This window comes from Tupaia chinensis, unplaced genomic scaffold, assembly GCF_000334495.1.
Source record: "Tupaia chinensis unplaced genomic scaffold, TupChi_1.0 Scaffold000252_1, whole genome shotgun sequence".
NCBI classification, from domain to species: domain Eukaryota; kingdom Metazoa; phylum Chordata; class Mammalia; order Scandentia; family Tupaiidae; genus Tupaia; species Tupaia belangeri.
The window spans coordinates 3,162,436-3,174,730 of record NW_006159732.1 but is presented as its reverse complement, the minus strand read 5'-3'; the positions used below and the strand labels follow the sequence as shown (position 1 = coordinate 3,174,730).

The 12,295-nt window shown below is 39.3% G+C and overlaps 1 protein-coding gene across 1 annotated transcript in view; it reads right to left on the bottom strand.

Moving 5' to 3' along the window:
- Window positions 1-6,547: 6,547 nt before the first annotated feature.
- MEP1A (meprin A subunit alpha) overlaps window positions 6,548-12,295 on the bottom strand; it is a 41,040-nt gene continuing 35,292 nt past the window's right edge. Inside the window, exon 14 of the mRNA XM_027772073.1 lies at window positions 6,548-7,006. Coding sequence (XP_027627874.1) covers window positions 6,850-7,006 — 157 coding nt within the window. The 3' untranslated portion in view covers window positions 6,548-6,849. The remainder of the gene's footprint in view (window positions 7,007-12,295) is intronic.

The following is a 12,295-nucleotide window of genomic DNA, read 5'->3' as shown; positions in this document are numbered from 1 at the left end:
ATGGGATCCAGCAACCTTAACCACCATGCCACCAGCTGACCCCTGAATTGTATTCTTTTTCTTTTCATCTTTTCAGGTTAAAACAAAACAAAACCAATTTATCACAGAAAGGTAAACAACTTGCTAGAGAAGTAGAACTAGGTGTCAAGGGCAGAATGCATGACCTAGAACATGGGCACGTAGCCACACCAGTATATCACTTCTCTGTGCAAGCAGATGCAGTTACTTTCTGAACAGAAGACTCCCGTCATGGGGTAAGTTCTGAGTAACAAAATGAAAGAGGCCACAATGGTAACAGAAGGACTGGAGCTCTTAAGGCTTCTCCAAGTTTATTCTTACCTTATACTTTCACATAGGGCAACCCAGGACACAATGACCAGTGTTCTGGGCAAGTTTTAGAGTTTGCCCACTTCTTTTAGTCTCTGAGGGGCATCAACAGACTCCTGCTGGGTTGCTTTAGTACAAGTTGATCTCAAATTAGCCACCTTGCTGACTCCCCAAATGGAGCAGCTTGACTGCACTTGCCATTGTAATTTTCAGTCCTCATTCAAATGAGCTTCCCATGAAGTTCCAATCACTGGTGGTGCTATTTTTATCCTTGTCAAAGGTCTATCAAGCATTCTCAGAATTTTGGATGTCATTTAGACACGTAGAAAAATACAACTTCCCAGAAATGAGGTGTGATTCGGAGGCTGTGTTTAAGTACATCAAGTAAAGAAAAGAGACATGTGTCCTAATAAATCTGGCTAAGTCGTGATTTCCCTTGATGATGTGCAGACTGAGACAGCAGCTGATCTGCCATCTGAGTTGTTTGGATTCTTGCTTCATTTGACATGGGTAGATGCACTAAGCTGTTCTTTAAAGCTGACTGATGACCAATTGAGTGAGTGAGTACAGGATGGTGGGTTCTGGAGCCAGACTGTGAGCTTTCTTTCTTTCTTTTTCTTTTTTTTTTTTTTTGAGAATTTTTTGCTATAGGGTGCATGCAGTCACCAGAAAGACAGAGAGAGACAGAGACAGAAACTAAGAAATCACCCCCCGCCCAGGGGTGATGGCCATGCTGCAATCTCTTCTCCTCCATTCTCCTCTTGGGATCTTGGGCACGCACGCACACGCACCTGGCATGAGTTTAAGCCACCGGGTCTGGGACTCAAACCGCGGTTGACTACATGGGAGTCCAGTGACATAGCCATTACGCTAACTGCTGGTCCCAGACTGTGAGCTTTCTAATCATAGTCCACCACCTCTTAGTTTATGACCTCTCTTAGGATTTAATTTCCACAACAAAGAGAGGATAATAATGGTACAAGCTCCACTGTTTGCTATGAAATTATTAGAAAACCCACAGAATAATATCTGGCCCACAATTACTGTTGAATATAGTAAGCCTTTATTATTATTATTTTTTAAGTTTTTTTTTTCCCCCAAAGGGCACATATGCTTGCTGGAGAGATACAAAAATAGACAGTGAGAGGAAAAGTGAGAAATCACCCTCATCAGCGAGGACAGCCACTACTCGATCCCTTCTCCATTGTCCTCAGGGAATTTTGGGCACGTATACGCACATGCCTGGTGTGATTCTCAAGCTGCCAGGTCTGGGACTTGACCTGGGCTAGCCATGTGGGAGTCCAGGGCCTTAATCATCATGCCCACCTCATTATTATTTTGTATAACACTGCATGAGTGTAAGAAATTACACACACATACACATTTATGTATCATATCACACACACACACACAAATAATACAGATTTAGATATAATATCTACTCAAAATCAGATATATATACCCAACACATTTCCACACTTAATTCATAGGTAGGAGTCTTTAAAAATATTCCAAAGGTACTTGACATTCTAAATTATAACTGTACATCTCTCAGTTTACATCATGGCCATCCATTCTATGAAGCTAGAATGGGAGAATAAGTCACATCACAAGAGAGTGAGCCTACTTAACTTCTTCATGTCTGTGTCTCATTCAGCTTTGCTAATCTTTAGATATTATGCAATTGCAGTTAATCCTCAAACCAAATTCCCTTTTTTTACGTATGAGTCAATTGTGTGCCAGGGCAGTGGTGGTAGTTAAGACCCTTTCAGTCACTGATGACAGAACCACTACTCAAGCTAGTGTAGGCAAAATGGGCACTCATTAGCTCACGTAACTGGGAAACTAGGTTGGTACAGCTTTAGGCACAGCTGGCTTCTGCTGTGTTGCTTTAGTACAAATCAATCTTGAGTTCTTTTTCTTCGCAACTTTTTGGGTAAAACAAAACAAAAACAACTCATCACAGAGAGGTTAATAACTTGCAAGAGAGGTAGAATTAGGTGTCATGTGCAGAAAGCATGACTTAGAACATGTGCACCTAGCTACCCTACTATATCACTTCTTGGTGCAAGCAGATGCAGTTACATTCTGAACAGAGAGCTCCCATCATGGAGTGAGTTCTGAGTACACAAAATGAGAGGGGCAACAATGGTGACAGACTGTCAAACTATGTTCACAGAGTTTTTATTTTTCTTTTTGGAGCTTTGTTTCCCTCTGAATATTTACTTCATTCAAAGATAGACCTATGGGGGAAGAAATATATGAACGTCCAGCCCCATAGATTAAGATCCAAAAGGAAGAGCACCTTTCATGTCCCCACGTGTATGTGTATAAATGGCTGTGAGGTGCATCATGATTGTTGACTTGGTCTGAGCCATGTGCTGACGCTGCAGAAAACACCATATCAGTTAGGCTTATGTTTTCTATAAGTAACAAGGATTCAAAATAACAGTGACTTAATATAGACATCATTTTCTTTCTCTGGCATGTATCTTTCTCTAGATAATCCAAGTACAGCAGCATGGCTCCATGTGATTTTCAGATATCCAAATACTTCGTCATGTTTTGATCTACTTTTTCCCCAGGGTCACCCTACTGCCCCAGGTGGCAGCTTCCTTTCCAGCCATCATGTTCTTTTATTAATCATTAGGACAGAGAAGGGACTAGGGATGTGTGCACAAAGGCTTTTAGGAAAGGTTCCTAGAAGATGATATGAATCCTTTCTGCTTTCATTCCATTGGCCAGAGTTTAGTCACACAGGGTCACCTACCAGCAAGGCAAGTGGGAGAGTGTAAACTATATTCTAGGAAGACATTTGGCCAGCTAAGACTTAGGGATTCTATTATTGAGAAACAAGCGAGAATGGAGGTTGTCGGCCATTTTTCAATGGGGCTGATTATTTGAACACCTCCCTGTGACCCATTCTCCTCATGATTACCTCTTGATCTTGTTTTTTTCTGCCTTCTTTTTATTTTCTTGACCAGATAGAAATCTTTAATCATTACTGATGATTTTCACTGAACTGGTGAGTCACACATGGGTCAAATTATCCTAAAGCCCCAAGGGGAGCTATGACCCATATGTGGCCATGTCTCAATCCATTCTGAGATTCTGGAACTAGACCTTGGCAAAATTGCAGAAGGCACAGAAGGGTAGATCTTGTCTTAACTCCTAATTCACTGTCAGTGCCATCTCTTACATATACTTACAAGTGTGCACACACACACATACACATGCACACACAAACCCTATTGGGTAGCCCTACCCATCTCAAATCTTTTCTGTCATTTTCTTTCACATTAGCACTCAGTAGAGGTCACCAACACCTCACCCCACTGTTTCTCATCACCAACATAGGAGGAGCATTTCTTATTTTCACCTAAATTCCACATCCCATACTGTCTAGAGATGATGAAATGCTTATTTCTCTAACATTCTTTCCATCACATATGCCCACTTCCTCATCACCATCCAACACTTTAAAATAATAAAGTATGTTTTAGTCTTTCTAGATTGAAGGCTTTGGACTCAAAGAAAAGCTGAAAACCATGTCTAACCTGTGATGAGCCAGGTTATTCATCAATCAATAGAGATGATCATCATTCACCAAGAGATGAACTTAGCAAGCAAGGTCCTTATGGACATCTATAAGAAAATACCAAAAAGTTTACCTTCTGTCTGGTATGTCTTTACTATTATTTTGACCTAGCAGTGTTCATTTACAATACTAGATCAAAATATTAGTTAGCCTTGAAATTTGGGCTTCTGCTTTCCCCAGAGAGAAACTCATGTGTACAGGAAATTTTGACCTTGGTTTGGGATGGAGCCTCTCCCTCTCAGCTGGATCCCAAATCTAAACCAGGCTTGGCCCTGAGCACATTGCTTTTACTAAAGCAAAAGGAAAACAACAACTGCAGCACAATGCCTGGAGCTCACTTGTGAGGAATGACTTTCTCCAGGCCTAACTGTGAAGTCAGTTGTGGGTTGGCAGGACTATGAAGGACACAGAAACAAAATTGGAGTCTATTTCCAATGTGGTCTTTGGAGTTATATGACTGGGTTGGTGGCTGGATAACTTCCTATTTAGTCTGAAAATTTGACAGCAATGCTTGCATACATTTTTAACTCTAAAATATGCTCATATCCATTATCCCATTTTACTACTCTGCAGTGCTGTAGGTGGTAAGGTCTGGAGGAGAAATTAGTTGTCTATTATTTCCATTTAATAGACGGTCAAACTAAAACCAAGAGTTCAAATAATTTGTTACTAAAAATTCCATGGCCCACCGATTCTTGACTTTCAGATACATTTTCTATATACTAAGAGCAATGGTTCTCGAAGTGTGTGTTAGAGGTTGGAGAGAGGGACCTATAGGGTGCGGCCAGCAGCAGTAACCTGGGAACCTGCCAGAAATGTCAGTTCGTAGACCTCCCACCCCAGATCTACAAAACCAGAAACTCTTTTTTTTTTTTTTTTCGGAGAGGTTTTCACTATAGGGCGCTTGCGCTCGCCAGACAGACAGAGAGAGACATAGAGACAGAAAAGCGAGAAATCACCCCCCAGGGGGGGATGGTCATGCCGCAATCCCTTCTCCTCCATTCTCCTCTCAGGATCTTGGGCACGCACACACAAGCTCCCGGCATGAGTTTAAGCCACCGGGTCCGGGACATGAACCGCTGTTGACTACGTGGGAATCCAGTGACATAGCCATTACGCTAACTGCTGGTTCCCAGAACCAGAAACTCTTGAGGGTGAGGCCCTACAACATGTTTTAGCCAGCCCTTGGAGGAACATTGATTCACCTCAAGCTGAGAGTCATTGTCTCAGGTGTTCCTGTTTACTCAAACTACAAACTGTTCTCCCATCTTTGTGTTAAGGGATTCTTCTTAATCCTTCATGTTTGTTTCCAGTGCATTTTAACTCCACGTGATTGCCATAAAGTCTCTACTTAGGAAGGCTAGGAACCTAAAGCATGGACCACTCAGGCTCCTTGGAACATTTTTCTCTTATTAAACATCTGGAACTCACTGTTTTCTTACTGAGAATGGGAACTTCAGTTTTCCTTGTCACTTGCTCTACCTCAGAACTTTCTCATTCCAGCTAGATTTTTTTCTAGTTAGTAACTATGGAGGAAAATTATATCTAAAAAAAAGTTATTTGATATACTCTCCTACCTGATACCTTCAGTTTTCTAATACAATTTTATATATAAAAAGCAATATGAAATATACTTTAAAACTTAAAAAGATCCGAGAAAGAGCTTTAGGGCACCCCACTCTACAACACATATACTGACACCCATATTTACATAAAATGTTGGGCCTTCGGAAGGTACTAACTAAATATTTATTGAATTTACTAAAGATTTTTCTTTAGAGTCAGAGAAGGAGAAAAATAAGTTTGATAAATCTGTGCTTCCCAGAAGCATCTTCATTTGAAATCGTTTAAGAAAATCATAAAAGAATACATATGTGATGAAAAAATGAGTATTAGATTCTAATTTACCCACATAAAGATTTCATCATATATTACTGATCTGAAATAGAAGTGAGTTTTTGGGACCAGCAGTTAGCGTAATGGCTATGTTGCTGGACTCCCATGTAATCAACCGTGGTTCGCGTCTCGGACCCAATGGCTTAAAACTCACACCGGGCGCGTGTGCGTGCGTGCCCAAGATCCCAAGAGGAGAATGGAGGAGAAGGGATTGTGGCGTGGCCATCCCCCCTGGGGGGTGATTTCTCGCTTTCTGTCTCTCTGTCTGTCTGTCTCTCTCTCTCTCTCTCTGTCTGGCGAGCGCATGCACCCTATGGCAAAAACCTCAAAAAAAGGAAAAGAAAAGAAAAGAAAAGGAAGAAGCAAAGAGTTTTGGTACAGCTTCATAGCATAGTGGTTATGTGATGTCCACAGGGAGCTGGATTTAACATGACTGACTGCAATTTAAGTCTCAGCCCCAGGGTCTTGAAAAACATGCCAGGCACATGTGTATGTGCACCCAAAATCCTGACAGGAGGGAGAAATGGAGGAAAAAGGATTGAGGCATGACCTTTCTTTCTCTCTTTCTCTCTATGGCAAGCCACATGCCTTCAAGCAATAACAAAGGAATGATAGTTATTGACTCACTTATTAGTTCATTCATTCAATTTTATTGAGTGCCCACAGTGTGCCAGCCAGGAAAGTTCTAGACACCGAGACTAGCATGGTAATGAGGAACATGCCCCTGCCCTCATGGAGCTTACACTCTATGGGAAAGACAGTTGACTAAATAAGCAATTTACAACTAAGTGTCATCAGTATTGTCACAGAACACACTAGATACACTGGGAGCATTTAGTAGGGTAGCAAAATCATCTTGGGACATCAAATGATGAGGGCCACACATAAAGTTAAGGACACTGGTCTTTGACACCTCTATTTAAAACATAGTTGATAAAGAAAAAGCTGCCCCAAACTTCACTGGTCATGGAAGGGAAGATCTGAGTAGAGGAGGTGTTTCTGGGGTCTGGCCAACATCACCAGGCAGGTCACTGCTTTGACCTTTGGAAAAGGATGGAGATGGTAGTGAAGGTCAAGAAGATCACACCAGCTGTGCCTCCAATCATCAGGCCTAGGATACTGCCATGCACCTGCAAGGCCTGGCAGCGCTCACCCGTGTAGAAGAAGGCATGACCAGAAATACACCTGGGAAAACAGGACACAAGGGGAGTGTGGGAACCACCTGAATCTCAGGTGCTTCCTAGCAACAAGCACCATGACAGCAATGATAGCAGCAAGCACTAAGTAGTTCCATGTGGTTGCTCCAATAGTACTATCTGAATCAATTAATTTAATCCTGCATCAATCATCTGAGTTAGAGGTTATTATCAAGCCATTCTCAACAACCTCGTTTTATAGAGAGGTTAAATAATGTTCTCGGTCACGTGGTTAGTGTTTTGCCCTTTAAGTTTAATCCTAAGAGGTGTGTCACCAAGTCTAGTACTTTCTGTCACCAAGGATTCAGAAGTAAGGACAATTAAAGAATGCAATACCTAACACTGTCTAAGACTATAAGACTACAGGGAAATTCCCTTGATAGAGTCTGACATAGAGCACAAGTTGTAGCTTGAAGATGTCTAGATGATATTAATTAAAATGTTACTATAAGGCTAGTGTACTACCACATAGCACACAAGCTGCTCAAGTTCATATGAGGTAATGAGGACACTGTATATAGAGAGCTATTTGGCACATTAGTAGATACATAACAGCCACTTCTTGCTTTTTTTAAAAAAAATGTTATTTGGTATATAGATAAATTAATCTGAGAGTTGAAAGTCATAACATGGAAGAAGAGACTGCCCACTCTGAGTTGGGGATGAGGGGCTACCCCAGCCTTCAAGGACCACCACTCAGTTCCCACAGTCCCAGAGTTAGAGCAAAAAGGAAGTAGAGGCTGCCCAACCTGAGCTGATCACCAACATTTCCCCACTCAGACTAAAGTGGAGGAGGAGGGCCTGCCTCAGCCTTCAAGGAACATTGCCCAGTTCCTGTAATCCCAGAGTAAGAAGGAAAAACAAATAAGCAGGTGTTGCCTGGACTGAGCTGATCCCCAAAGCCCCTTCCAACCTAAAGTGAGGAGAGGAGGGGCTACCCCAGATTTCAAGGACCACCACTCAGTTCCTGCAGTTCCAGAGTTAGAAGGAAAAGGAGAAAAACTACCTTCTGAAAATCTGAACCCAAAATTTCCACTTTGGATACCACACTACCACCCACAGTATAAGAGGGAAACTGGCCCAAAGCTAACTCACACCACAGGGAAGCACACAAGTACACAGCTACAAAAATCTACTCCAAAGTAGTAGGAAGAAGTGACTACATCACCAGATGACTAAAAATCAAAGCATAGTACCAAGAAATATAAGAAAGCCAGGGAGTACCTTGTCCCTTAAATGAACACAATAACTCCTTACCAACAATGAATAAAACACACGAAATCATAGGAATGTCAGAAAGAGAATTCCGAATATTAATTATAACAAAACTCAGTGACATGCAAGAGAAAACAGACAACCAAATATAGGAGATGAGAAAATCTTTCCATGACTTGAAAGAGGAACTCCATAAAAAATTAGATACACTGGGGGCCAGTAGGTGGCATGGTGGCTAAGTGTGCTGGATTCCCACTGGCCAACTATGGTTCAATTCCCAGATTTGGCAGCTTGCTTTCTCACTCTCTCTTTCTCGTTCTCTCTCTCATCAAACTGAAATTTTAAAAAATGAATAAATAATAAGGTTAAATAAATTTATAAAAATGAAAAGAAATAGATACTCTGAAAAAGAATGAAACAAACTTCTTCAGATAAACAATATAATGCAGGAAATCAGAACCTCCTTTGAAAGTATTAACAGCAGATTAAACCATGCAAAAGAAAATATCTCTGATTCTGAAGACAAAACCTCCAATTTAGTTCAAGCACCTGGAAAGAATGGAAAAATAACCATTAAAAATGAGGACAACATATAAGAAATCCTGGACACCATTAAACAGCCAAATATCTATCTACATAGTGGGTATTCCAGAAGGCGAAGAGATAGGTAAAGGCATAGAATATCTCTGTTTTGTACTAGCTAAAAACTTGACAAATGTATAGAGGCATACAGACATCAAAATCCGGGAAATAAAATGGACATCAAATAGAGTTAACATAAGAAGATCCTCTCCAAGGCATATCATAGCCAAACTGGTAAAAATGAAAGAAAATAGTCTTAAAATGGCAAGAGAAAACTCCAAGTTACTTACAAAGTTTACCCCATTGGAATATGATCAAATCTCTCAAACAATGCAAGAAAGAAAGAAAAGAAAGACATATTTAAACTTCTGAAAGAAAAACAATTTTAGCCAAGAATACTATACCCGGTAAAATTATCCTTCAAATGATGAGGGAAAATACAATAATTCCCAGATAAACAAAAGCTGAAAGAAGTCACCAAAACTAAGCCAGCTCTTTAGAAATTACTTAAGGGAATATTAAACCAGAAAAACTAAAGGGAGATAAGTAAGAGAAGTAAGAGAACACAAAACAATTAGAAAAAACAAGTAACAAAATGACAAAAAAGAAGCCCACACATATCAGTAATAACACTGAATATTAATGAATTAAATTCTCCAATTAAAAGACACAGATTGGCTCAATGGGTTAAAAACCCAGAACTTTTAAAATTGCTAACAAGAAACACACCTCATTGAGAAGGACATACATAGAGTGAAAGTGAAGGCCTTGGAAAAGTCATTTCATACCAACAGAAATAATTTTTTTAAATTTTAAAGAAGACTGGACTTGCAAGACTGATGTTAGACAAAATAGACTTTAAGATAAAAATGGTAACAAGAGACAAAAAAGGATACTACAGAGTTCTAAAAGGATTACTTCACCAAGGAGATATATAATACTTATAAATATTTACACACTCAACACCAGGACACTCAAACATATCAAAGAAAGACTGCTTGATATAAGGGGAGATATGGATTGCAATATACTAATTGTTGGGGATTTCAAAACCCAACTGGACAAGTCATTCAGGAAATAAATAAATAAGCAGAAACACAGAAGCTAATTGATACCATAGGCCAAATAAACCTAACAGACATATATAAAACATTTCACTCAGCAACTAAAAATACACTTTTTTTTTCTTATCTCCACATGGAAAAGTTTTGGAGATCGACCACATGATAGGGCACAAAATAAGATTCTACAAATATAAAAGTATAGAAACTATATCCAGCATCTTCTCTTATCACAGTGGAATTCAACTCGAAATCAATCATAGAATGAGATTTAAAGTGGATGAATATGAAAGTCTTAATGCTGAGTGAAATGAGCCAGACTGAAAGACACACTGTGCATCCCTGGCCAATATGTACTAAATGTCAGTACCCTATGGAAGAAATGGAAAGATCCAAAGATATGATAATCCAGAGGTTAGCATAGACACTAGAGACCGACTGTAAGGGAGGGGAGTGAATGGTAGAGGGTGGGTGGAAGGGGCCAAGGGAAGAAATAATGAACAGACAAAAGAATGTGAAGTTCCCTATTAGAAATGACGTATATGGCAATATCCTTGATTTGAGCGTCATGTAGTACATGTATATTTTGAAAAACCATGTTGTAAATTACGAATATGTATAATGTTGTAGTGTAAGTAAAGAAAAATAAAGTGGAAAAAAAAGAAGTATCAGGATAAAAATGAAAATAATCTAAGAACCAAGACATTAATGGTAGTGTGTCCTCCATTCCAATATAAGAATTTCAGCCTTTGTTTCAAATACTCCTATTAACAATATACTCAGCAGAATTCTATAGAGCAGAATTATTGTTAGAATTCTACAAAGCAAAATGAGATAATTAGAAATCAATATTTTTTTAAATTTAACCCTGAGTTACGTTTTAAGAATTTGTCTTTACCCTGGAAATTGATTTCTTCAAAATCAGTATTAGATAAGAGTTTGTTCCATTTTTTGTTTTGTTTAGCTTTTCCTGGTTCAGTCCCTTCCACATGCAGCTTAATTATATTCCCTAGTTTTACCTTAGAAAAACTTCATCAAAAAACTCCAAGCAGAAGGCATGTAGGAGAGGAATGATCTGGCTGATTAGAGGCTGACACACAGTAGCAACCTGTGGCCCTCTTTACCCAGGGAAGATTGAAGCCAGTTGGGCCAAATATTGGAATCTGGCATCCAAAGATCTATCAGGCAAAGAGGTACAGACCCATGACTGTAGATCCCTCAAGAAACAAGGTGAGCATTCTCTAATAAAAGGAAACAGAGGACAGAGGACTCTGGAAAAGTGATTGATTTTAGGGTTGGGCACAAAAGAAAAAAAAAGAGAGAGAGAGAGAGAGAGAGACAAGGAAAAAAGAGAGGAGAGAGAGAGAAGCAAGCAAGCAGTGGGAAAATGGGGGAAATCTGAATAAGATCTGTAGTTTAGTTAATAATATTGCTCATTTGTTGGTTTTGCTAATTGTATTATGGTTGTATACGTGTTAACATTAGAGAAAGCTGGGTGAAGGGTCTAACAGCTCTGTAGTATTTTTGCAATATATCTGTAAGTCTAAAACTATTTCAAAATGAATGTTAAAAAAAGAGGAAACAAAGTGGAGATTGAAAATAACTCAGAGGAAACATAGATCTTTTGATCTAAGCAGAATGGTTTTTATAGCTGCTACTGTTCTGTCAAATGCAAGAAGTGCTTCTGTCATCACACCCTTTTATAAATTTCTTAGGATTTTTATGCAAATAAATGTTTTATTTTTCTTAAAAAAAAAGCTATTAAATTGCGCAAGCTGAGCAGATAGACAGATCTACCTAAATCCCAGCTTCAGCATTTGCATCAGGGTAATTTTAAACAAATTACTTAACTTTAAACTTCAACCTCCATATGCATTAAATGGGATAAGAAGAGCCCTTATGTCACAGGGTGGTAGAGAAGATGTATAATGCTCAGGAAAGCATGTGACACATCACAAACAGCCAAAAGATACCAGATATTATTATTTCTCTTACTGAAGACATAACAATCATAATAGTACCACAGAACTGACAGACTATAGAACTAATAATAATGATGGTAATTAAACATAACATCTTCAGTCACTGATGATGAAGCTTGGCCTGGAGATCCCACTGCAGGACGTCATGGAGTGGAAAATCCATAGAATAAAAACCCTGAGTTATTTGTGAGTCCTCTGGTGGAGACAGAAATTCTAGCATCAAAGATGTTATTGACTCAATCAAGCATACGTGTTATCAACAAATAATTTTCCATTTCTTATGTCTTATATATTTTTCTTTTTCTTTTTTTTTTTTTGCCATCCTTGATGTCCTGTCCCTCACCCTCTGCCGTGACCCACCCTCCTTCCACATCGTCTCTGGTATCCATGGCTGCTTTCTATGCCTCCCCCCCCCACCTTAAAGAATTTTTAATAAAA